General features: G+C 41.2%; 1 protein-coding gene and 1 pseudogene across 8 annotated transcripts in view; both read left to right on the top strand.

Annotated features, from left to right (window-relative positions):
• Positions 1–26,902, top strand: part of LOC148018580 (phosphoglucan phosphatase LSF1, chloroplastic) — a 108,083-nt gene that overhangs the window by 48,569 nt on the left and 32,612 nt on the right. For all 8 annotated transcript variants that reach the window (XM_087661299.1, XM_087661295.1, XM_087661298.1 and 5 more), the window contains 3 exons: positions 1,942–2,053; positions 2,284–2,396; positions 25,975–26,125. In XM_087661299.1, coding sequence (XP_087517425.1) covers positions 1,942–2,053; positions 2,284–2,396; positions 25,975–26,125 — 376 coding nt within the window. The remainder of the gene's footprint in view (positions 1–1,941; positions 2,054–2,283; positions 2,397–25,974; positions 26,126–26,902) is intronic.
• LOC148018581 (U6 spliceosomal RNA) lies at positions 25,840–25,931 on the top strand (annotated as a pseudogene).

The following is a 26,902-nucleotide window of genomic DNA, read 5'->3' as shown; positions in this document are numbered from 1 at the left end:
TAATTTGCAGGTTTAGTAGCAATCTCGGGAACTCTGCCAAAAATTGGAAGCTCCAAGACTTGGATTTAGTAAAGTTGAAGTTGTTTTCAGTCAAATTCAAGTGGAGGGAGCAGCAAATCAATGAATTTGGGGTATTTTCCATCTTCGTCAAAGTGGGTGAAGGCCAATTGATGGCTCGAAGGAAGGGGTAAATCAGATTGAAGGTTTGCTGGTCATTTTGGACAGCAAGGGGAGTTGGAATACGGAAAGGGATTGGGAAAATCCCTTTGTACATGAACTTTTTCTTCAATTAAGTTAAAAAATACAAAAAGGGCCGCCAGTTTTGGGGCAAAGAGGGTGTCCATTGTCCAAGATTGTAAGTTAAGTTGCATTTCTCAATTTTGTAATAAATGTTGTTGCTTTAACTAGGTTGTTATTAGGGAATTACCACCCATCCACCACGGAAGGAAGGCTGGTTTCAGAGACTTACGCCAAGGATGTGGGGAATCCTCTAGGCAGCCAAACGAAGATGGAGGCTGGCCTAAGTTAGCACTAGGATGAGAGAGAAGGTTGCTATGCTAGAGGAGAGAGATAGATGCCCACCACGAATCACAATACCTACATGAAGGGGTGTCAGGGCAGTGGAGAGGCAGGAGGAAGAAGGAAAGAGTGTCGGAATGACAAAGGAAGAGGGGTGAAGAATGACTGAAGTGGATATAGAATGAATGAAGTGATTGCCTATTTATTGGCATAAGCTGTCTAGGGTGGTGTACCACTGTGAGCCCCTACTAAAAAGTTGACCAAAATATGGACAACAGCCCTTTTTGGGGTTGTCAATACGAAACCCTAAATGAAGTGTGTAAACTGAAGAAGTGGTTTCTCAACAGATAGGTCACATACTCAAATGTGGTCTAGTGAGAGAATTACTCATGGAAAGTCCATACACAATCTCAAAAGCGGTCCTCTTGGCGATCCCTTAAACTGTGAAGTTTAGGGCATGCTCGATAATAGGCAAGTAGTCCTCCTACTATTTCTATTTCTACTTTCAGAAAAAACGGAACATGGCATGAAATGCTTGAGAGTAGACTTGTTGTTTGATCTTAGGGGAAGATTGTGGGAATGTATGCAAGGCAGATATCTAATACTATAGTGATGGATGATACATGCAGTCCTCTTCTAAATAAAGGCATAATTCCAACAACTACATATCCTAGGCGCACATAAGGGAAATCCCTTTTTACTTTTTCATATGGTATTGCAATGAGAGATGTATACCGGTCTTGTGTGTGTGTGTGTATGCTTGTAAAGAGTTGCCAATGGAAATTGAGCCATGGTCTTCTACATAGACAGTGGATCCCCTAAACTTGAACCGAGAGTGTTCATCATAGATTTTAGAAGGCTTGATAGCTGGCAATATCCATTCTCCACTAGGACTATTCATCCATGATAATGGTGGAACTTGCAAGGGATTGATTTGAAGTTGTTTTTTTGCACTACCTGAATTACATTTATGTTGCACCAAACACCCTTAATCTTTTAGCTTAAAGATTAGAAGACACTTCCTTGTTTCTATGCACATAGACCTGGTTTTGAATGCCCATAATCTTTTTCAACCCTTTTATCTGTTATTTTTTCTTCAGTCTTTGCCACACAGCTCATGTTGCCACCTTTCCTCTTAGACTGTCATTGGTGTGGGTATAACTATATAACTGTTTAGGGTGCAACAGAAGATTGTAGCTTAGCTTATTCAACTGACTCAAACTGATGTGATTTTCTTTGGGCTGCCTTCTCTCGGGAGGAAATGGTTGATCTTATATAACGAGAGTTCAGACTCACTACCTAATTACCTTTGTTTGAAAGATTTCAGCTGTGCTTCAGCAATGATTATTGGTGGTTATGTGGTTTATAAAAGAGAGAGAACTTGAAGTATTTGTTTGAGCTAAGCATGAGCAACTTGAGCAGGCCAGCATTGGTGTGGGCAACTTGGGATCTTATTGCAATGGTTGAAAATGGCAATCATAAAGGGCCACCAACTCATACAGTTCAGTTTGTTTGGAATCATGGCTGCAGGGAGGTATTGTCCTTCCAGATCATCATTCAGGATTAGCCATGTGCTCTATTCCATTTTGTCTGGTCAAAAACTTCCTCCATAAAGTCTAATGGTTCATTCTCCTTTCCAATAAAATTCTTGATCTATTTTTTGCAACTATCCTATTGGGTAAAATAGGTTTTCTTCCACAACTGGTGTGAACTAATGAGATACGAGACGTTTTTTCAAACTATTGTTTGTGTTTTCTATACAAGGGAGAGGAGGTACTTTTGGTTGGGGACTTCAAGGGAGAATGGAATGAGCCCATTAAGGCCGTACATGCCAGCGGCCCAAAGTATGTGGTGGATCTTCGTCTTCCTCAGGGCAAGTAAGTCAAATCATGATGATTGAATGCTCTTGTCAATCACTTATATGCTCCACCCCCTGAGAGGAATTTGATGGCTGCTTCATTTTTTAAGATCATTGTAATGCTTTTTAGCCAATCTCATCAGCTACTTGATATTTTCCAATGTATCAGAGGCATTTAGTGGCAGTTTGTCTGCTTTGTTCTTCATATCTTTTATTGTGTAGTGTCTTTCCTTTCATCATCTGCGCGATAATATATTGGTGAAGGTAAAATGACTTATTGTGTTTTTACCTAAATGATTTATGATTCTGGAGTTAGCTTAAAAAAGGAAGCCATGTATGTATGCTGAATTGCATAGAAATTCTGTTCAGTGTTTAATGTGAGAAACTCAATTATAGTTGGTGAGCTTTTCCTTCTCTTCCTCATTATCGTATTCCCATATTTGTGCATCCATACGTGCCCATTTCCTTGTGCTTTATGTCCCCATTTTCTTGCTTTCCCATGCCTTCTCATTCCCCTCCGCCCCTCCTTGCCTCCGTCTCTTTCAGTGACCCTCCTACCCCCTCCCCTACTGATGGCTGCCCTACCTGCTTCCCCCTTTCCCTTTCCCAGCCTCTTCCTCTTCTTGTGTGAATATGATTTGATTTTGTTATCTTTGTTGCCAAGCTGTGTGCCATTTAGCAAATTGGTTAGGTACACTTTTAAAGGAGATAGATCTACCTTGGTATAGAAGCTTTAATTTCATAGAGGGTGCAGTATCCAACTCTTTTGGCTAATTCTTTGTTTATGAAGGCATGGGTTACTAAGCTAGATCTTCCACTTCTGGTACATTTTGGCCTTGTATAGAGGGTGGAGTACACCAACTTACTGGGCTGGTGCTTTATTTCCACAGCCACAGGCCACTTGCTTAGAGCTTGCCCTTGTAATAGTTTCAAGCCTCTCCTCTTTTGGACCTCGAGGACCCAATGCTGCCAAAAGGGCACCATCAAAGAGTTCCAAAGTGTGGGGTAGGGGAATGGCAACCATGTAGGAGAGGAGACATGCCCAAGAGACACAAGAATGGTAACAAAGTAGAGGAGTAATGGCACTCCTCTTGGGGAGGGATCTGCTTAGCACCGACCATCAGTTTGATCTCTCTCAGATCTCAATTTTCTAGGTCAGCACGGTTCAAAAGGAAGGAAAAGAGTGGCAATTTGTAACTGAATTGCAGAAATTGAAGAATTGACATTGTATTATGCAATGCAAATATTGTTCCCACACATGGAATTGTGGCCCTGCTCGTATTTGTGCCCACATCTTGGGGCTGAAGGGTTTTGGGGTTGATAAATGCTCTAGTGCACCCCAAGATATAAAAGATGCAGTTCGTAGATTACATGCAGGTGCTCCCTTGAGTCCACATGATGGATTGGATGCAAAGGTTTCACATTTGGGAGATGCATCAGGAAGTGCTAGTGCCAATGTGGCTGCTTGTTCCTTTCAAGCTAGTGATGCTTATGGAATGATGCCTAAAAAGCACAAAGCTAATGCTAGGGAATGTCCCTTGTTTCAAAGTTGGGACATACAAGCAAGCAAAGAGGTATCAATTGCCCTTCGTTGGTTCTTTTATGCAAAGGACATTCCTCATTGGAAGGTGAGGAGTCCTAATGTTCTTGACATGGTGAAGGCAATTGGAATTGTTGGCCCAAGCTTCAAGGCTCTTTCATACCATCACTTGGGCACAAAAAAATTGGATGATGAGGTCACGTGTGTGCAAAGAGATTTGCTTGACCTCACAGGAAAAATGGAAAAGAAATGGCTGTAGCATTGTTTGTGATGGATGGTCTGATACACGTCGTTGCCCCATTATCAATGTAATGGTTTCACATTCTTGCGATCAGTTGATACAAGTGGTGAGTATAAGTTAGGAGAGTACATCTTTGAAATTCTTAAGAGTGCCATTCTTGAAGTGGAGCCTGAAAATATAGTCCAAGTGTGCATGGATAATGCAGCCAGTTGTGTTTGTATTGGTCACTTGGTTGAGCAAGAGTGGCCAACCATTTTTTACACCCGTTGCACATGCCATTGCCTTTATTTGTTGTTTGAGGATATTGGAGAACTTTCTTGGGTGATGCTTGTTTTAGAAGAGGCTGTGTGGGTTGTGACTTTTGTCACATGAAAAAATATGGTTTTGGCTTTGTGCAGAAAGTTCAGCTCAAAAAGAATTGCTTGAACCATCACAAGCTTGATTTGCATATATGTTTGTCATTTTGGCAAACATGTTGGATGAGAGAGTCTTCAATTTCACTACATGGTTGTTAGCGATGAGTATTATCGAAAGAAAGTGAGCAGAAGTGCCAAGGCTTTGCAGGTTTCATCTATTTTCTTGGGTTTTTCATTTTGAATCTATGCCAAGATGATTGTGAAGCTATGTGCTCCAGTTTTAAAGTTTTTGCGTCTTGCTGATAGAGAGGGTGCCACCATGGGGTTGGTGTATGATCTCATTGATCACATGATAGAAAAGATTGAAAGTCTCGAGGTTTTTTATGCTTCCAAGCTATAGCAAGTCAAGGCACTTTGTGTAGATTGATGGAACATGATGCACTCTCCATTGCATGTTGTTGATTTTGTGCTTCAATCTATTTCAAGAACAAAGAATCTTGACAATGATAGGGAGGTAAGGGTTGGATGGATGTAGTTGATCGTGTTTCAAACTATGATGTAAGTGCTCAAGGGGAGTTATATGACAAATTGGATAAGTATAAGTCTGAGTTAGGTGCATTTGTGTGTCCTACTATAAAGGACGAGAAAAGTATATACGAAGGTGTGAAATGGTGGGAAACTTTTGGGGCAGAGACACCAAATTTGTAGTGCTTGGCACTTTGGATATTGTCTCAAGGCACTTGTGCTTCACCATGTGAGAGAAATTGGAGCACTTTTTCTCTCATTCATACAAAGAAAAGGAACAAGCTTAAGCCAAAGAATACAAAGAAGCTTGTTTTTATACACATCAATTTGCATCTCATAAGCAAGTTGAAAGAAATAGGATTTGAGAAGATAGAAGTGGCCTTGGAAATACTAAACAAGGAAAAAAAATGGTTTTTATGTCTATTTCTAGGAATATTTTAATATTAGACATATACAAATGGATAATACTAGTTATATGTTTAACATCTACACCAAACCACTTAAATTCCTCAATAATATAGAGCACATATATGACTTAAGAAGAGATTTGATAAGTATACATGATTCTACCAAATATTTAAGATAGTAAGATTGTAAAATCATAATTCATGAGTTTAAAAAACCTTAAAGCTCAAGATTTAGAAGTTAGAACTTGGAACCTAATATAAAAGACTTCAATATGTCCATTGCCATGGCCCATGAACGATGATGACATATGTCAAGATTGAAGACTCAATAGTGAACAACCATAGACTGATATTATGTTATATAGACTTAAAAAATAGAGTACTAGATAAACAGACTACAGTGTATGAAAAATAAATATAACTATGATGTACATGTATCAATGATCATGTATCAGTCACTAGTGACAAGTGTCAAGATTTAAGTGATCACAATATCTCATCAAAATGCCAATGAACCATAAACATAATCAACTAATAACAAGTCTACAAAGTACAAGTCTATGAATGATGACCCATCATCTAATGAGAGTTAGACAACATCATCCAAAAGCATGTCCTTTGCCTCATCCTCCTTAGGGCTAGTAGTAAGAGTACTAGTACTATTGCTAGAGGAAGAGGAGGTATCATCATCATCATCATCATCTACCACTGGAGCTGTGGAGGCATGTCAAAGGCGAGCTTCTCTCACTTTAGATGACGCATAGCTAGACTGTGTCCAATGCGTAGGTGCAGACATCTCCTCATAAAGCATATTGTAGATGTTTATCTTCTCCTCTGGAATGGTGGGAACGTGCTTCATCTTTTCTATATCAATCTGATCTCCATTCACTTGCTTTGGCTCAAGTGTGTAACTTCAATTTTCAATCAAGCTCAAGTTACAATGGCAAAAAACCAATCTCCCAAGCTGCACAGTCTTAAACTTGTTTCTCTTTTTGGTGTCAAACAAACCTCATGTACTGAAATTTCTCTCAATAGGATCACTATCACACTCTTGTGAGAGAATACAGACAGCTATCATTTTTTACCAAATTTCAAGAAGATTTGAAATTAGAATTAGAATTTAGGATTCAAGAAGTATTAGCTAAGTTCAAGCCCTAAAACAAAGAATTAGAAGAAATTCAGCATACTTATTTGTGCTCATTGAATTTGTTTACTTACCAAAGTTGGAGCACAATTTGCGTATTTCTCCCATCAAGGCACAAGCTGGAGTTGTGTCTCACGTAACTCTATTGTGGGGCATGCAAATGAAAGAATATGATTACGAAACTTGAGATTATTATCCTTAAGTTACGTAATGACGAAACATTTGCATCAACCCACTTATTAAAGTGATCTAGTAGCCTCTCTTCAAGCTCCTCACTTGCATACTAATCCTTGCTATGCCCAAAGGAAATGTAAGCAATGTGCAACAATATGGATTAGTTTGTGAAACCAATTCTATCTCTTGTTCCACACTGCACGAATGTCTTGCATCCTATGGCACTTATGAAAGTTAACCGACATATTGATATAAATGATGAATTACGATAGATTATAGATACGATTAAAAAGGAAAAAATTGAATAAATGGTCATTGATATACTTACTTATCTTCAGAGAAGAAGATGTATTTCTCTAGCCTCTTCAATCTCATCCATATACTTGTATAAGAGGCCTAGAGTGCTTTCCTTCATGTCAGTGATCCTCAACACTATGTATATGGGAGTCAGAGATTCCACCAATGTAGTTGTATCTTGCGAATAAGCCTCATCCATGACATTTTTGATAAATGTCAAAGCCTTTGGCTGATGCCTCTAATCCTGTGCAACCTACTCTCTAGAGAGAACCGTCCTCATGAGGCCTTAATGGACTTTAAAAAGAAACATATAAGCAAAACAAGTGGCTAATGGCTTCAAGAGATCCAAATCACTATTTTCCCTAAATATAGCATGCTCTCTAGGCCTCTTTGTGACAAAGAAAATACCCTAATATAGAAGCATAAACAAAAACTGTACAAAGCACAGACTGATAAAAGAACACAGTTAGGGTTAGGGTTAGGGTGACTAAGAGACAATGAACACAATGAATAAATGAAATGATATGACTATTAATAATACGATGCTCATGTAGCAAACAGACTATGCAGTGAATGAATATTGAACCTCGAATTCCTGTATCTCAAGGATCAGGGCAGGGTTAATGAGCAGGAGAGTGTGTCGTACTCCGAACGGATCCCGAATTGCAGCAAGACAGCCTTCAGATGTCAAACACCAACAAATGCGGCAATAAGAAGTTGGATCTAATGCAGACGGCAGTGAGGAGAGAGAAACTAAAAACGTAGGCAACAAGTGAGAGAAAGACTAAAAACGCAGGCAAGACAGCTTACAAGAGAGAGAAAGGGTAAAAGCGGAGCTTGTAGGAGAGAGAAAGACTAAAAATGCAGGCAGGACAGCCTTCAGGAAGCAAACTTAGGGCTGTGATGACGTGGCAGATTGTACGACAGTAGGTTTGCGCAGGAACAGCTGTCGCTTGGCTAGAATCAACTCCAAACTGCGTGAAGAGGGCTGGAAATCAGGCGCCAACTGATGGAGACAGCAATGGATAGCTTCAGCTGAGATGTTCTCCGCGAACGGGGTGTGGGCAGCAAGCTGAAACACCTGAAATCTGCAAAAACGAGATTGAGGGTAGAGTGGAGGGCTGGCTGCCAATTTATAGAAAATTAGGGTTCTAGATTCTCTCCCACTTAACTCTCTCGAACCGCTCTTTGTTTTAGGATTTTGGCTAAAATAACCCTAAAATAAGCATGTTTTGGGGTTGTTTAAGTGGCTAAGAGCAAATCTTAGCACAACACATTTTACCATGCTTCTGCCTTTCTTGAAGAGGTCATCCATCCATCCAATCTTCTCAAATCCTCCAAGAGTAGATCCAAATAATGTGACACACATGGAGTTCACATGGTCTTAGAGAACTCTCTCTCTAACAAAGCATCCATAGCCAAATAGTTACTACCATTGTTAGTGATAACCTGCACTACATTTTCTATACCAATCTCCAAAATGGCAGCCCTAATGTGCTTATAGATTCAATTACCCATAATCACTGTCCGTGTTGGCTGATGTATCTATGGCACATAAAAAGATGGTCCCCTTGCAATAGGATACCAAGATGTTATTAGCGATATCAGGTCCTGGCCTGGCCGTACAGGCAGACTGGTCGGACTGACCAGTCGGAACTGCCACGTGGCAGTCCGACCTGTACTGGTCAGTAGGCTGCATTTAATGCAGGCGACCTGCCTATTCTGGGCGCATTCTGGCTAGCTATTTATAGCCGATGTTTTGCACAGTTTTCCACACTTTTCTGTTTGCAGATTACAGGCTGGAGATCGTGCAGACTGCAGCGGACTTTGAGGTGAACAACAGGTTGCATCGTCGAGGTGGAGACACGCAGTCCCGCGCACTGCGCCCGTGTACATATCTGCATATCTTTGTATACAGCACACTTTATAGAGCAGATCTTCATCTTCCATTGTCTCTCTCTCTCTCTCTCTCTCCTCTCTGCATTCTCTCTTGGACTTTTGGTGGAGTTTGACAGTGATTCGGTGCGAGTCCTTGATCGTGGGTCAAGGAAGGTTCTCTCATCAGGATATGAGGAGAACGGCATCTACAAATTGACGTCTTCTATTGCTCTCCCTACTCTTCTTCTTACCTCTCAGGCACAGTCAGAGCTATGGCATGCTCGGTTTGGTCACCTCAACTATGATTATCTTCGGAGGGCGTCACGTGGACAGCTTGTTCGAGGGTTGCCAGACATAGTGGTGAGCCAGCAGCCATGCGTCTCCTGCATTCGTGGGAAGCAGCATAGGGATGCGATTTCCAACAAAGCTTTGCGGCGGTCTACTTCACCGATGGAGCTTGTATCTATGGATCTTTGTGGCCCTATGAGGAACGAGTCATTGAAAGGGAGCTCCTACTTCATGTTGATCGTAGATGACTACAGCAAGATGACTTGGGCCTACTTCTTGGCGTTGAAGTCGGAGGCTTTCTCCCACTTCAAGGATTGGCTTCTCTTTGAGGAGAACTGATCAGGCCGGCGCTTGAAGACCTTGCGATTTGAGGCTTACTTTGGGACTAAGCCCGATGTTTCTTATTTCAGGGTTTTTGAGTGTGATGCTTATGTTCACATTCCCAAGACTCATCGTGATAAATTTGAAGCGGCTTTCCGAAGACAGGTGTTTGTTGGCTACAACTCTCAGTCCCAAGGCTATCATTTGTATGATCCCGTTAAGCGGGATGTGTACACTAGTCGAGATGTGCGGTTCGTGGAGGTTCCGGCCATAGCAGCGGGTGAGAAGCATCCCGTTCTTGGAGATCCAGGGGAGAGTTGGGCTCCCGAGACAGTTCCTTTGGAGTCAGCGCCTTTTGATTCCGATTCTGTTTCCGATACAGAGTCTACTGTTCCACCGGTCACCCCCGAGGAGTTACCACCGGTGGATATCCCAGAGTCTTTAGCTGATGGAGAGCAATGAGGAGAGGTCCAGCCTTCTCCTCGTTGGGCCCGTGACACACTCCGAGATTCAGGGATCGAGGGGGTCCCTGAGGAGTGGCGACCGTAGGATGGTCCGCGGCGGTCACGGAGGCACCAGGCACATTCTACGGAGCTTGTTTGCTCTAACTATTGTTTGATGACCTGTGTTTTGCAGGATCGAGAGCCCACCTCCGTGAAGGAGGCTTTACAGTCCGCACCATGGAAGAAAGCTATGGAAGCCGAGTTGGAGGCTATTGAGCGGAATGGCACTTGGTATCTCGTGCCTCGCCCCTCGAATAAGAAGGTGATTGGCGTCAAATGGGTCTTCAAGACCAAGTATCTTAGTGATGGTTCTTTGGACAAGCACAAGGCTCGTCTTGTTGCTAAAGGTTTTGCACAGCGCCCAAGGATTGATTGTCATGATACTTTTCCCCCCACTGCTCGTATGGCGACTATTCGAGCTGTTCTTGCCTTGGCTGGCCATAGGAGATGGCCTGTCTACCAGTTGCATGTGAAGTCGGCCTTCCTTAATGGTGATTTGAAGGAGGAGATCTAAATCGAGCAGCCTCTTGGCTTTGGATCTTCAGATGGGTAAGTCTACAGGTTGAAGAAGGCCTTGTATGGCCTCAAGCAGGCTCCGCGTGCATGGAACGAGAAGATTGACTTGTTCCTTCAGTCATAGTTGGGATATCGGCGTTCCAAGGCCGATACGCAGCTTTATGTCCACACTTCCGAGGCTGGTTGTGTGCTTTTTGTGTTGTGTGTTAACGATTTGATTGTCATAGGTGATTATGCACAGAAGGTCAAAGAGACGAAGGCAGCTTTATATTAGGCGTTCGAGATGACGGACTTGGGTCTACTCCATTTCTTCTTGGGCCATGAGATTTATCAGTCTCAGAGGGGGATTTTCATCTCTCAGCAGAGATATGTACAGAAGCTCTTGGTTTCTTTTGCGATGGAGGATTGTCGGACCATTTCTACTCCTATGGATCCGAATTGGAAGGCCACTTCACATTCAGATTTTCCCTTGGCGGATGCTTCCCGCTACCGTCAGTTGATTGGATCATTGATTTGGCTCCTCAACACTCGTGTTGATCTTTGTTTTGCTGTTGGTCTCTTGGCGGGGTTCATGAGTGAACCTCAGATGGTGCATTGGCAGGCTGCCAAGAGGATACTTCGGTATTTGAGGGGGACCTCTGACTTAGGGATTTATTATCCAACAGGCACAGGTGGTTCAGATCTTGTACTTGCAGGTTGGAGTGACTCGGATTGGGCTGGTGATGTGGACCACAGACGGTCTACTACAGGCTACTGTTTTACCTTGGGTGCAAGTGTTATCTCTTGGAGTAGCAAGAAGCAGCCCACGGTAGCTCTTTCGTCTACTGAGGCGGAGTATCGGGCTGCGTCTTCCACTACATGTGAGGCTGTGTGGCTTCGGAGATTGTTGGAGAAGCTTGGCTGCCCCCAGACTTGTCCTACTTTGTTGCAATGCGACAATGAGAGTTGCATTGCCTTGGCACGGAATCTTGTTTTCCATGCCCAAACGAAGCACATAGAGATCGAGTACCACTTCATCAGAGAGAAGCTTCTGGATGAGACCATCGCTGTGGAGTACTGCAAGACGGAGGACAATCTTGCAGATTTGTTTATGAAGGTGCTTCCCCAAGCTCTACTTCGGAGACATGCCAGATCCCTCAGGCTTCTGCCCCGTCCAGGCTCTGAGAGGGGGTGTTAGCGATATCAGGTCCTGGCCTGGCCGTACAGGCAGACTGGTCGGACTGACCAGTAGGACTGCCACGTGGCAGTTCGACCTGTACTGGTCAGTCGGCTGCATTTAATGCAGCCGACCTGCCTATTCTGGGCGCATTCTGGCTGGCCGATGTTCTGCACAGTTTTCTACACTTTTCTGTTTGCAGATTACAGGCTGGAGATTGTGCAGACTGCAGCGGACTTCGAGGTGAACAGCAGGTTGCATCCTCGAGGTGGAGACACGCAGTCCCGCGCACTGCGCCCGTGTACATATCTACATATCTTTGTATACAACACACTTTATATAGCAGATCTTCATCTTCCACTGTCTCTTTCTCTCTCTCTCTCTTCTCTCTGGGTTCTCTCTCTCTCTCTCTCTCAGTCTTGGTCCCACGCTTCCGCATTGCTGCACTCTGACAGATGTTACACACATTTCTCCTCCTCACATCTGTCTATCCATCTCATGAGATAGTGTAGCTATATTTGTAACAAATCTTTTGTATATCAATTATTACCAAGACATATTGACTCAATGATTCCAAATCAATTTAATGCTCATGTACTTTGAAAGGTGATTTGCATTTAAGTATTTTAAGATATGATTAAATGTTCATCTTTCTATTTAAGGGTGGCCAATGGTCAAGACGCTTTATAATTATACTTGGGTTGTCATTGACGAAATGCCTAAGAGAAATTAAAAGTTTTAGTCGGGCGGTTAGATTGATCAGAAAGCTCAGATGACTAAGACTTTTACACTCAGATAGCCACATAGACTAGAAGTCTATATAATGAGTGGGTTTAGAAAGTGAAACCAAATGCTTATGATTGAAGAAATCTATACTATTAGTTAAGGAGAGGTGGGGTGCGTGTGCCACGTGGCAGCCCCCTACCTTCCCTACAAAGAAGAAAGAGAATGCGGGGGCGGGGGCGGGTGCCTCGCGTCCCCTCCCCCTCCCTCCTGCCCTCCCCCCCCCCCCCCAAAAAAAAAAAATCGCGCCCGCCCCAGCGCAAAGTACCGGGGCGAGCCTAGGTGTGGAGCGCCTAGTAAACCATGAAGCGGTGAACCTATGTAATGAAGCTCTCCAAAAGCTAGATTTGGCAACTCCTAAAATTTAAGAGGTTACTATTTTTGAAAGTTCCTCAAATGGAAATTCTATTCGCGTCAAAGGCTTCGGAATCCTGAAAGAAACAATTTTGTCTTTAGCAACTATCTCAAATTCTTAACCATTTGAAAGATTTTTAGAGTAGAAGGTTTGAAAGTTTCTTTTTTTAGAAAAGTGACGTGGAATCTAGGACAAGACGTGTCATTTTGAAGGGACAAGTGTTCCTATACTTGTCATTTTCAGCAAACACTTGTCATTTGTAGCCTCTACTTTTTACTTTTGAGCACCCAAGTCCCACACTTATATATTGGAGGTCTCTCCCTTCGTTTGAAACAAGCTCTCGTGCTGAAATTTCAGCCACATGCTTTGTACCCTCCTATCTATCTCTCATCCAAGAAACACTTTCTACTCAGCTTGATCTAATTTAAGCACTAAAGAAGAGAATCAACTTGCAGCCCGAAGTTTGTAGAAATTAGGGTTTTAAAATCCTAGTTTTCAAAATTGCAACAAACTAGTCCTTTTGTATATGGTTCAGACACTTGGTGCTTGTGGTTTTGTTTCAGTAAATTCTTGAAAAGGGGAAGGGGCCAGCTCCTCTCTCAATGTGATGTTGACTCTCCTCTCTCTCTCTTTCTCAATTTTTCATGGTGATAATTGATCAAGCTGGTTAAGTTCAAAGTATTGTTATTCTCACGATCTTTCCCATACTTACATTGGTGTCAAAGCAAGGACTTATTCTTTGCAAGAACTTTTATGGGTGACAGGATCTTTGGACCCAATTTCCTCACCATCTCAATAGGCGAAGAGGAGAATTTTGGTGAACAACCGTAAGGTTCTCGACACTTTCTATTTGTATGCTTCTCCGAGTAAAGATACAAAGATACAAGGAGATGGAAACTGATCCAGAAATTCAAGCTTTGATAGAGAGAAGGGCTAAAGCATGGGCTGAGGCAAAGGTCTTTGAAGATTTCCTTATTGAGAAGACTCTTGAGATAGATGGTATTATGGCTGCGAAGGCCTCTCTTAGCATGAAAGGTATCAATGTTATTGATGCAACTAAGTCTATGAAAGGTAACATATCACCTATCGTTCGAGGATCCATCCAAGCCATGACTTCAAAGTCTCATAACACACAAGCTACCTTCTCTTGTTTGAAGAATCTCTCCATAGAGAAGAGCATATCAAAGAACTGGCTATTTCCATGGTAGCTGAATCTCCAAAGATGCTTTTAGCAAGGGAAAATGATACTAAAAGAGATTTCAAGCCTAGATAGAAGAGCATTAAGTTTGATGTTTTCCATGGTAAGAGAGATTCTCAAAAAGCTGTCTTTTACTAGATAGTTTGATGCTGCTTTTGGTGGTTAAGATTATACAAACAAATAAAAAATTAGAATGATCAAAATGTATGTAAAGAATGTTGCTTTGAATTGGTGGCTCAAAGTTGTTCAAGAGGAAAAGGAATCCAAGTCTTGGAAACAATTTAAGGAGATGTTCAACAAGAAGTTTTTGCCTTTATCCTTTGAAGCTGATGTGCAATAAGAATGGGATAAGCTAAAGCAAAGCCATGGAGACAATGCTGAAACATATATCAACAGGTTTGTAACCGTTTTTTTTAAGTTTACATATCTTAATGAAGTTCTTTTCAATATGGAGATGAGAAAGTTTATCCCTGGATTACATCTGATGGTACAATGAGCTGTCAAGATAACAAAGCGTGATACTTTGGAAGGAGCCCAAGATGCAGCCTAAGAAGCTCAAGGATTGTATACGCCACGGATGCTTGGTAAAGCCTCAAAAGAAAAACCACAAAGGAAGAATATCAAGATGTTTGACCAAAAGAAGGCAAATAAACAAGAAGATTCTAATAAGACCCAACTCCTCACCTTTTTGCTCTCCAATTCTCTTAGTGCAAAAGAAAGTTGGATCTTAGCGCATGTGTGTGAACTACAAGACCCTCAACAAAATTACAATTTGGAATAGGTTTTCCATTTCAAGAATTGATGATATCTTGGATAGATTGGATGAATCCAAAGTATTCAGCCAGATTGACTTAAAGAGTAGCTACCATCAGATAAGAATTGCTCCTCAAGATATTCATAAAACAACATTCAGGATAACATTAGGTATGTATGAGTTTCTTGTGCTGCCATTTCGTCTCACCAATGCTCTTGCAACCTTTAGTAGAATGATGAAAAGAATCTTTAGTGCATATTGGAAGTTTACATATACTTTCTTTGATGATATATTGGTTCATTCAAAAGATGAAGAAGAGCATAAGCAATACTTGAAAATAGTGTTTAAAGAACTCTGCAAACATAAACTTTATGTCAATGGCAAAAAGAGTGAGTTTTTCTAGAAGAGATTCACTATTTGGGCCATATTGTAATCAAAGATGGAATTTAGATGGAATCAGAAAAAGTCAAGGTTATTGTAGAATGGACAGAATTGACTAGTGTTCATGAAGTTTGAAGTTTCTTAGGATTATGCTCTTATTATAATAGATTCATTAAATGTTTTGCAATGGTTACTAGACCATTACATGATTTAACCAAGAAAGTAGTGGCATTCTGATGGACCAAACTAGAGAATGAAGCTTTTGAAGCTCTAAAGTTTTATATCAGCAAAAGATATGTTTTGATTATACCTAATTTGTCGAGACCTTTCTTTATGAAATGTGATGCTTTAGGAGTTTGCATTGGTGTAGTCTTAAACCAAGAAGGGTATGTAGTTGCTTATGTAAGCGGAAGGCTGCAAAATGCAGAAAGAAACACTACTATCCATGAAAAGGAGTTAATGGCCATCATTCAAGCTTTAAAAGATTGGAGACACTATCTTTTAGGTGGAGAATTTCTCATCAAGACAGACTATGACAGTTTGAGACATTTTCTTAACCAACCAAAGTTTTTTGAAAAGCATATGTAATGGGCCAATTATTTAGCTCAATTTAACTTTCAAATACTGCATATTCTTGGAAAGCAAAACAAGGTAGTTGATGCCCTGTCAAGAAGACCTCAGATTCATGTAGTGTTCATGATTTACCATATAGATTATCCTAGTATGAGGGACATGTATGCTTTTGATGAAGATTTTAAAATCATCTAGGAGATTTTACAACTTGGTAAAAGGGTAAACTCTTATGTTTCAAGCCTAAAGTAATGGAAGAATATCATGCAATACCTTACATGGTTTATCGTGGTATTCTAGCCACAACCAAGGCACTTGAAATATATTTCTTTTGGCCAAGTCTTTGACGAGACATTTAGCAATTTATCAAAGAATGTATTGTGTGCCAAAAGGTTAAGTTTGATCACCAAAAGCCTACAGGGCTTTTGTAACCATTACCAATTCCGAGCCAACCTTGGGAAAGCATTGCTATGGATTTTATTTTTGGCTTGCTAAAATTAGCAAACGGCAATGATGGCATATGGACTATTATTGATAGGTTTAGCAAACACGCTCATTTTATTCTAGTCAAGAAGACTATCAAGTCTCAACATATGGCTAGAATATTTGTTCAACAAATCTTTAAGTATCATGGGTTGCGACAATCCATTGTGAATTGATAGAGATCCATGAACCACTAGTTTCTTTTGGCGAGTTTTTTTTGAAAATTTGGATACAAAGCTTAAATTTTTTTCTTCTTATTATTCTCAAACAGATAGTCAAAGTGAGATAGCCAATCTCACAATATTGGATATGTTGAAGTGCTATTGCTATGAAGCCAACCAACAATGGGAAAAATATTTAGCTTTGGTAGAATATGCCTATAACAACATAGTTCATACTTCTATAGGTAAAGTACCATTTGAGATCATACATAGAAAATCACTTTTATTACCTATTCTTAAAACAAAGAAAGAGATATTTCATGCCGATGAGTTTATGTGTAATATGGACACAACATTTGCCCAAGTTAGATGAGCTATCCAAAGATCTCAGGAAAAACAAATTAGAGCCAGTAGTTAAGCATCGAAGGCAATTGATTTTACAAAAAGGAGATTGGGTGTGACTGAAATTTGACAGAGCTCATCTTAAAAGCTCTTACAAGCCTTCATTCCAAGTCACTAAGCTCATAACAAGAAATTATCGATAATTTTAAGTCATTGAAAAGATTAATGATATTTGTTACAGGTTACAACTTTTAGAGCATTGGAGAATTCACAATGCTTTTTATATCCATATTCTGAAGCCTTATGAAGGGCCTCCACCATTGGAATCTATAATAGAGGATCCACCTGAAGTAGATGAACAAGAGGAGATACTTTAACTAGAGTAAATAGTCTTTCATATGATAAAAAAAACGAGAAAGAAATATTTCTTTTGAAAAAATAAAAATTACTCTCATTTAGATTCTAAATGGACGTCGGAAGAGTGTTTTAAAGGCTATCCAGAAATACTTCCAGCTTATGAAAAAACTATAGGATCAGAAATACTTCAAGCAACGTCTTGAGGATGAGATGGATTTCAAGAGAGAGGCGTGTAACAAACCTTTTGTATATCAATTATTAGCAAGACATATTGGCTTAATGATTCCAAATCAATTTGATGCTCACGTACTTTGAAAGGGGATTTGTATTATTTTAGCATTTCAAGATATGATTAAATGTTCATCTTTCTATTGAAGGGTGGCCAATTGCCAGAACACCCTATAATTATACTTGGGTCGTCATTGACAAGATGCCCAAGAGAAATTAAAAGTTTTAGTCGGGCGGTCAGATTGACCAAAAAGCTATATGACTAAGACTTTTACACTCAGATAGTCGCGTTGACTAGAAGCCTATAGAATGAGTGGTTTCAGAAAGTGAAACCAGATGCTCATGATTGAAGAAACAAACCATGAACCAGTGAACCTATGTAATGAAGCTCTCCAAAAGTTAAATTTGGAACTCCTAAAATGTAAGAGGCTACTATTTTTGAAGGTTTCTCAAATGAAAATTTTGTTCACGTAAAAAGCTTCGGAATTCTGCAAGGAACAATTTTGTCTTCAATAACTATCTCAAATTCTTAAGCATTTGAGAGACTTTTAGAGTAGAAGGTTTGGAAGCTTCTTTCTCTAGAAAAGTGTTGGGTTTGACTCACGCCTACACTCACAGAGGAGTGTCCGTGATCTTCAGTAGGACACTAGGGTACTTTTTACTCTCCGTAGGAGAGGTTTTTTCCCCCAGATTTATTCCTTTTATTTTATATGCCTATGTTACACGGTTTTAGGTACTTATCGTGTTTCACACACTTCGGGTGTAAACACCCTAAGGTTTAAGGGTTGTACTTTGTACTTGCACCTTACACTTCAGATTATTGCATTGGGTGTCGTGCTCTCATACTCTACACTGTCTACTTCACTCTCAGTTGAGCTTCGATCTCTTCTTGCTCCCACATTTGGTATCAAAGCTGCCCCTTAGCTTAGCTCAGACTGTGGCCAATTGATCCCCTTGGCATTTAGCCCCATGTCAGCATGTAACTTCAATAGCCTGCACCAGAAGTCCGCTAGAGGCCAGCAACTCCACTTGCCAGTCTTAAGCGTAGCCTGTAGGTAGTCCCACTGCCACCAGAGAAGTCGCCCACCATCAAAGGAGCTGCCGGCCTGACTTGCCGCCTACCTCACACCGCTTGTATAGCCCCGCTTGAGCAATGCTGCTCCCTGCACCTAGATGCCACTGAAGACCTGTTGCAGAACCACTAGCTACGCTTGCCCTGCTGCAGCTTTGACATGCCGCTCACCAGCTCTGACCTGTAGCCTGCCAGCTTTGACCTACCGCCCGCCAGCTCCGATGTGCTGCCCATCAGCTCCAGGCCTGCTGCTTCCTGCCACAGTGTGCCGCCTGTTTGGCCTCAACTTGCACGACCAGCATTCACCCATTGTGGTTGAGCGCTACCCCTTCTCCTGCCAAATCTGTTTGAGTTGTGCCCGGCCACTAGTCCAGCAATCGGAGGTAAAACGTTTTTCTCTAAACAAAAAAATCAAAATTTTAATATAGATTCACTTCTTTGGAAGGAGCCTTTTTCCCGGGTAGGCATTCTCAGTATCAATACGTGTTTGGGACATGATTATAGTAGATATTTCATGCATTTTGGGTCAGACATTTGGGGCTTTTGCAGTTAGCTCAATGGTTGACACATGTACATTTGTGACAGTCTGAAATAGACAGATTTTGTACATTTTGGCACAATAAATTTTTGGGCTTTTGCATTTTCAGTGTTGCTGAACATTAATTGCACCTTGGATAGTGTGCATTTCAGACAGTTTTTATAGAGTGTGCTTCAATTTGCTAATTACAGCAAAGTACTTGCTGTAATTTTTGGAAATTTTGAGATTTCCAGGTTAGTCTAGCTTGACACATTGCTCTTTTCTTCTCTGATCAGCATCATTTATCATGGCAAATCAAGGAGGTGATGTATTTACATATGTATCCAAGGAGGATAGGTTGGATGGTAACAACTGTTCCCTCTCGTTCTTCATGATTAAGAATGCGCTGATTGCGAAGGATCTTTGGGATTATGTCAGTGGTGAAGAAGTTAGGCTTGGAGTTGTGGCTCTTGCTACTCCTCTAAGAAAACGTGGACAACAGGTGGCTCAACCTATTCGACTTGCTCCAGCTCAGTCACTTCCCAAGAGATCAGCAGTACAAGAGGCATGGGATACACGGGATGCACATGCTGATTGCATTAGCAGTTTAGTAGTCTATCATCCCTCACATTTGGTCTGCAGCTTCTTCACGAAAAGTCTAGCTGACCTTAGAGCAGATGTTTATTGGAAAGAATGAGACACACATCTCTTTCTTGAAGAAAGAGCTTGACATAGTGAAGATGGATGAGGGTGATTCTATACAGGATTATCTAAATAAAATTCAGGACTTGCGCGAGCAGCTTATGAATGTAGATGAGTATTACTCAGATGCATAGATGATATTTACCACCTTGAATTCATTGCCGCCCTCGTACTTGGCCTTTGATATGGCCTTGAACCTCACCATGAAGATTGCCCCACAGCCATTTACTTTCATTCAGCTGGTTAGTTTGCTCTTAGAGGAAGAGTAGACATGAAAGAACAGTGGTGTGGATGTTATAGCCTGTGAGCAAGCTTTTATGGCAGGTCAGAAAGGGCAAGGCAGCCAAACAAAGAATGCTCCATGGAGCTCTGGGACTTCAGGTACTTCACAGGGCAATAAGAAACAGGGGGCACGCAAGCCAAGAAGAGGAAGTGCCACTATTGCAAGTAGCCAGACCACTACATCACTAAGTGCAGAAAGTGCATAGCCAAGGAGAAGGAGTCAGGGATGTCTGTTTTTGATACACCTTCCGTTGCTACTGAGTCAGTGTTCTTTGTTGCAGATAGGGACTATTGTTTTTACACATGTAGTTATGACTCTTCTTGGGCTGATAGAGCATTTAGCTCTAATGAGGATGCATGCACATGGTTTTTTGACAGTGGTGCTTCCAAGCACATCACATCTTGCAGAGATTTGTTTTCTTCTGTTATTGCAGCCCTGGTTGGCAAGTGCATACAGTGTGCCAACAATGCATCATACCCTATTAGTGGTACTAGGGAGATTGTGTTAACAGCCTGGCTCTATTCTCCGGTTGCAGGATGCCTTGTTTGTGTCAAGTATAAAGAAGAATTTGTTATTTGTTTCTTCTTTGGCAAGGTGTGGTTTGTAGGTCACCTTTGATGATGACAGATGCAAGGTGGGAGATAAGGAATGCATGACTTTGGTTTTGACTGACGCTCTATGTCATGGGTTATATGAGTTGGATGCTTTTTTAGTTAATTAGTCATTTAGCATTCACTCTTACTCTTGCTATGTTACCAGTAGAGTTATGGCATGCTCGCATGGGGCATGTAAAGTATGGTAGCTTGATGCTTTTGCAGCGTACACAATGCTTGATGGTTTACCTCTCTTGGAGAGACCTCCTAAGCACTTATGCGAGGGATGTATTTTGGGAAAATGCATCGTTTTTTGTTTCCCCGTGATGTTGCTTTTAGAGCCACTGCTAGGTTACAGATTGTGCACTCAGATATATATGGCCCTATGCAGACAAAGTCATTGGGTGGGTGTTACTATTTTGTCACTTTTATTGATGACTTTACTCCCTTTTGCTAGATCTATTCTTTGGTGAAAAAGTCAGAAGTGCATGATGCATTTTTGGCTTTTGTAGCACTTATTGAAAATCAATCTGGTTGTAGGGCGAAGACTCTTCGTTCGGACCAAGGGTATACATGTCCTCTATGCTGAATTCTTTTTTGAGGCAGAAGGACATTGTTCATCAGTACACTACTGCTTATACTCCACAACAGAATGGGGTTGTAGAGAGGAAGAATCAGCCACTCATGGAGAATGGGGTTGTAGAGAGGAAGAATTGGTCACTCATGGAGATGGCGAGATATATGCTGAAAGCAAAGAGCTTGCCATATAGTTTTTGGATGGAAGTAGTTATGTGTGCTTGCCATGTCTTGAATAGGTGCCCCACGAAGGCATTAAAGAATATCATGCCTTTTGAGGCTTGGAACATCCGGAAACTATTTGTTGGGCATTTTCGTACTTTTGGGTGTCTTGCATATGCACATCTTCTTAAGGTACTCAGGAAGAAGTTGGATAACAAGGCCGTCAAATGCATTTTTATGGGGTACAGCAGTGAGATCAAAGGATATAGATTATATGATCTTGTCTCTAAAAAGGTATTTGTCAACAGGGATGTGGTTTTCGATGAAACATCAGAATTATCCCTTGCTGGTTTTGACATATATCAAGCTGCCAATGATGTATTCGAAGGGCTGCTGCCCTTTTCTTTTGGTGATATAGCTGAAGCTTCAGCAAGTTAACTTAATGTTCATCCAGTTGCTCCATTGGGTAATGCAGAAAATTAGCCCATGGGTGATCTGAATATTCAGCAAGATGTTGAATCTGAAATTCAACAAGAGCTTGTACATAGTCAGGAGGCTAGACAAATGCCTAGATGGTATTTGTAGATTGTGAAAGATAGTCATTTGGATGCTCCTATTGCTGGCTGTATTAGAAGGCAAGCTCGTATGCATGATGGTGCACATACCATGGAGTTTGTTAAGGCAGCAAATACATTTGATGATGAGCCTGAACGTTTTGAGGATGCACAACATAGTGTGCATTGGATGGCAGCAATGCAAGTTGAGTTTGATTCCATCATAAATAATCAAATATGGGATTTAGTGTCTTTGCCTATTGGGAAGAAAGCCATTGGTACAAAATGGGTCTATAAGCTGAAAAGGAATGCAGATGGATCCATTGACAAATATAAGGCCAAGCTTGTGGCCAAGGGCTACGCACAGAAGAAAGGCATTGACTATGAGGAGACATTTTCTCCTACCTCTTGGATGACTACCATCAGGTGTATGGTTGCTTTGGCTGCCTATTATGAATGGACAGTGCATCGGCTAGATATGAAAATTGCATTTTCACATGGGAAACTTCAAGAAGAAGTGTATGTACGGCAGTCCATTGGTTTGGCAGTTGAGGGATTTGAACACTTGGTCTGTAACCTGAAAAAGACTTTATATGGTTTGAAACAAGCTCCTCAAGCTTGGTATGCAAAGATTGATGCATTTTTACTCAGCCAAGGATTCATAAATAGCTCATCAGAGTCTACCCTTTATGTATGTAAAGAGGGGGGATCCTTGCTAGTCATATGTCTATATGTTGATGATCTTTTGCTTACATGGACACGTGCTAATCAGATTTCAGCTTTTAAACAGAATTTGTAGCAAACTTTTGAGATGTCAGATTTGGGGCCTTTGTAGTATTACTTGGGCATTCAGTTCATTTATGATGCTAGAGGCATTGGATTGTCATAGTTGAGATACACTGGTAAACTTCTTGAGAGGTTTGGCTTATAGGATTGTAAGCTAGTTTGTACACTAATGGAACTTGGATTGAAGTTGTCATTGCATGATGACAGTGACTTGTTTGATATCCATACATATGCTCCGGTAGTTGGATGTCTTATCTACCTATTCAACACTAGGCCGGACATATAGTTTGCAATTTCAGCCTTGAGCAGATATATGCATCAGCCGCACATGTCACATTGGCAAGTTGTCAAGCGTATTTTCCATTATTTGCAAGGTACTAGGACTCTTGGATTACTTTATGCCAAGGGGGAACCAGTGCACTTACATGCTTATAGTGATTCTGATTGGGTTGGTGGTTATGATTCTCATCACTCCACTAGTGGCAATTGTTTCTTTCTTGGCTCATCTTGCATCTCTTGGCTTAGAAAGAAACAATCCACTATTGCCACATCATCATGTGAAGCTAAATACAAGGGAGCTTTCACTATCACAGTTAAATGCGTATGGCTTAGACGCTTGTTAGTTGATTTGGATGTATCTGTTACAAAGCCTACTCCTTTGTTTAAACACATTGAGATCCATTATCACTTTGTTAGAGAGAGGCTATATGCAAGTGATATTAGCATTGTCTACTGTCCTACCAGCAGTAATGTGGCAGGCACCTTCGCCAAAGCTCTTCCTCGTAACAAATTTGAAGCATTTTGCAATGCTTTAATTTGATCTCCTTTGGTGGATGACCCTTGTATCTTGATCACTTTTCAATCCAGGGGGGTTTGTTGGGTTTGACTCACGTCTACGCTCACAGAGGAGTGTCGGTGATCTTCAGCAGGACACTGTGGAACTTTTTACTCTCTCTACAAGAGGTTTTTTCCCCCAGATTTATTCCTTTTGTTTTATGTGCCTATATCACATAGTTTTAGGCACTTATTGTGTTTCATACACTTCGGGTGTGAATACCCCTTACAACCTTACACTTCAAATTATTGCATTGGCTGTTGTGCTCTCACACTCTACACTATCTACTCTACTCTCAACTGAGCTTGGATCTCTATTTGCTCTCACAAAAAGTGACATGTGGCATCTACAAGAGGACAAGTCATTTTGAAGAGACAAGTATCCCTACACTTGTCATTTTCAGCAAACACTTGTCAGCCTCTACTTTCCAGTTTTGAGCACCCAAGCCCCACACCTATGTATTAGAGGTTTCTCTCTTCATTTGAAACAAGCTCTCGTACTGAAATTTCAGCCATATGCTTTGTACTCTCCTATCTATCTCTCATCCAAGAAACACTTTCTACTTAGCTTGATCTAATTCAAGCACTAAAGAAGAGAATTAACTTGCTACTCGGAGTTTGTTGAAATTAGGGTTGTTTGTAGAATTGCAATAAACCAGCCCTTTTGTATATGGTTCAAGCACTTGGTGCCCGTAGTTTTGTTTTAGTGAATTCCTAAAAAGAGGGAGGGGCCGGTTCCTCTCTCAACGTGTTGTCGACTCCTCTCTCTCTCTCTCTCTCTCTCTCTCTCTCCTAGTTTTTTCATGGTGATAATTTATCAAGTTGATTAAGTTTAAAGTATTGTCATTCTCACATTCTTCCCTGCACTTGCAATATTTTTGGCAAGTAGTCTTCAAATGTTGCATCTCCAATATCCATTTCCAAACCAACCTCAAACCCTTTAGATAGTGCTAATGCCACTTCCAAGGCAGTTTAGAGAGAGACTTGCCCAAGGAGGTAGTATCCCTCCACCCCTTGCTATCCATGTTTAGCAATGGCTGGCCATTGGTGCAGTGGATCATGGATCTCCCCCTCAATCAATACCTTATGGCATATTTTGCTAGTTCTTTCATTATCTTTCATTAGGCCAGTTTCTTAGGAGTTAGCATTGGAGCCATCTCTTGAGATCCAGTATGGGCCCATGCTGATTGCCTAGTGGCCAATTCTTTCCTCGTTTTTCCAATGGGGAGTGTTAGGTTTCCTTTCTCATCCACTATGTCCATTTGCATGGTGGACTACTATCTTGGCGAGTCTTAGCTGGCATTGGAACCCTCTCCTAAGGTTGAGACTCAGGCGTGCCTAGGGTTCTTGGTCAGCACATGTTCCTGAGATCGAGTACGGTCATGTTCTGCATACCAGAGGGCCACTTCTCCTTTGGTTCCTCTACCTAGGGGGTGTGAGATCAATAGGAAAGGGAAGTTAGAGAGCAATAGTTATCGCACTACAACTCCTTAGATCTAATCTAGTAAAGCAATGGTATGCAGATGGAAAAGGGCTATCTGTTACAAGAAACATAATGAAGAAAACCAACTTGTTATTGCTCTAGAGAATGATATTTGATTAGAGATATAGCAATAAACAGTAGCTACATTTGTGCTATCTTCTTCTCTCATTCATTAATTAGATACGTATTCTCTCCTTTTTAATTGGCACAATACCTTTGGTATTGACATCCATGGTTGAGAGGAGCTTCAAGTTTTTGGCGTTGTCGCTTGTCTTCAACATTGACAACCATTCTTTGTTATACCTATCCTTTGCATTGCATGGTCATTTTCATCTTCGTAAAATGGCACCTGGGCAAGTGAACCATCTCCCCATTTGGGACACTATCAAGTCACACCTTGCTGCATATGCATCCTCATCATGGAGCATTGCTCTATGTATCTTATGGAGTAGAGTACCCTTAAGCACCTTGCTCACATTGGATCCCGAGCAGTCCCACCTACGGTTTTGTTACCACCATACTTTCATATTCTTCTTCACCGTTCCTTCATCGTCGACACCCTTGTGGGAGACTTTGTACATGTTCTCTGCTTTGTGATTTGTGAGCAAACCATCCCTCTTCCCCCCCATGGAATTTGTTACATTAAGGACCCACTGTTTGATGGCATGGCCTCTCTAGGGAGGCCCTTTGGACACTTGAGGTAAGATATCCACTACCTCTGTAGCCTTTGTAGGTTCTTGGACAACCTGAGTGCTTGTGATTGCATTTAAGGAATGATAGAGTAAAAGGCTAAAAGGAAATCATAATTAGAAAAGGAGGGTCTAACACAAATGTAATTTTGGAAGATAGAATGTGCTGGATGATTGAATGAAAGTATAATAATCAATCTACCACATTGAATAATGGCACAGAGAGAGAGAGAGAGAGAGAGAGAGAGAGAGAGACATGTGATAAAATTGGAATGATATAGAGAAGATTAGCATGGCCCCTGCACAAGGATAACATGCACACAGAGAGAGAGAGAGAGAGAGAGAGAGAGAGAGAGAGAGAAAACATATATGGGATGTACAATGGCAGATACTACTTCAAGTTTATTGTTGGTGGTCAATGGAGGCATTCACATAATCTTCCAACAGAAGTAGATAGGTGGGGCAATGTGAATAATGTGGTTCAAGTTGGAGGTGTAGCAAGTGTCAATTTCACATCCTCAGTTCATCCAAACATGAAGGTAATTTCAATCAAACTACAGTCAACCACAGCTAAGATGGTTTTTGAAAAGTTAAAATGTCATGTATCTTAGGATCTTCAAGTTATTTGATTATGGTTGCACTTTGATGCAAGAACGTTGTGAAATCCTAGCCAATGTGTGGAATGAGTCTTGCTTCTAACTATGGTGATCCCTTTCTATTTGGACAAGATTTCTTGATCTCTAGGTTATTGCAAGTGTCATTTTCCCTAGCAGTCATTGTCTCTTTGCTGGTTGTGGATTAAATGGAACACAAGCTGCTTATATATGTATTTATAATGTCAGTGTGTGCGCATAGCACCTGCATGCATACGTGTGTGTGTGTGTGGATGGTTTTGTTGTGGTAAAACAATTATTATAATTTTTGGAATGTACTTTCCTATGAATTGTATTTTCCCTGTACACTATTGACTTACTGAGGTGTTGAACAGGGGTTTCACACAAAAATGTGCATGCATGTGTGTGAGAGCAATGGTCCAAAAATGAGAAAGCTAGCTGCTTGCTCCCTAACCCTGCCTGCGTGTACCTTCTGAAGTTTCTTTCATTGCCGGACCTCCTGTAAGGCACCCTGTGCCTTGAAGCTGATCATGCAGCCCCTTTAGGATCTGTATCTTGCAGAGCTCTTCCAGGTCTGTGTGCTGCCCTGAGCACACGTGTCTTCCTGTTGCTATCCCTCATCCTACATGCTGCTGGAAACTGCCAGAGTTCCTGCTGCAAGCTCTTTATTTAGTTCCATACATCATCATCTTCCTCTCCTCT

The sequence above is a fragment of the Lygodium microphyllum genome, chromosome 21 (assembly GCF_053477565.2).
Source record: "Lygodium microphyllum isolate KBCC chromosome 21, Lygodium_microphyllum_v1.1.10, whole genome shotgun sequence".
Lineage (NCBI taxonomy): Eukaryota > Viridiplantae > Streptophyta > Polypodiopsida > Schizaeales > Lygodiaceae > Lygodium > Lygodium microphyllum.
This window is presented reverse-complemented; position numbering and strand designations above follow the sequence as displayed.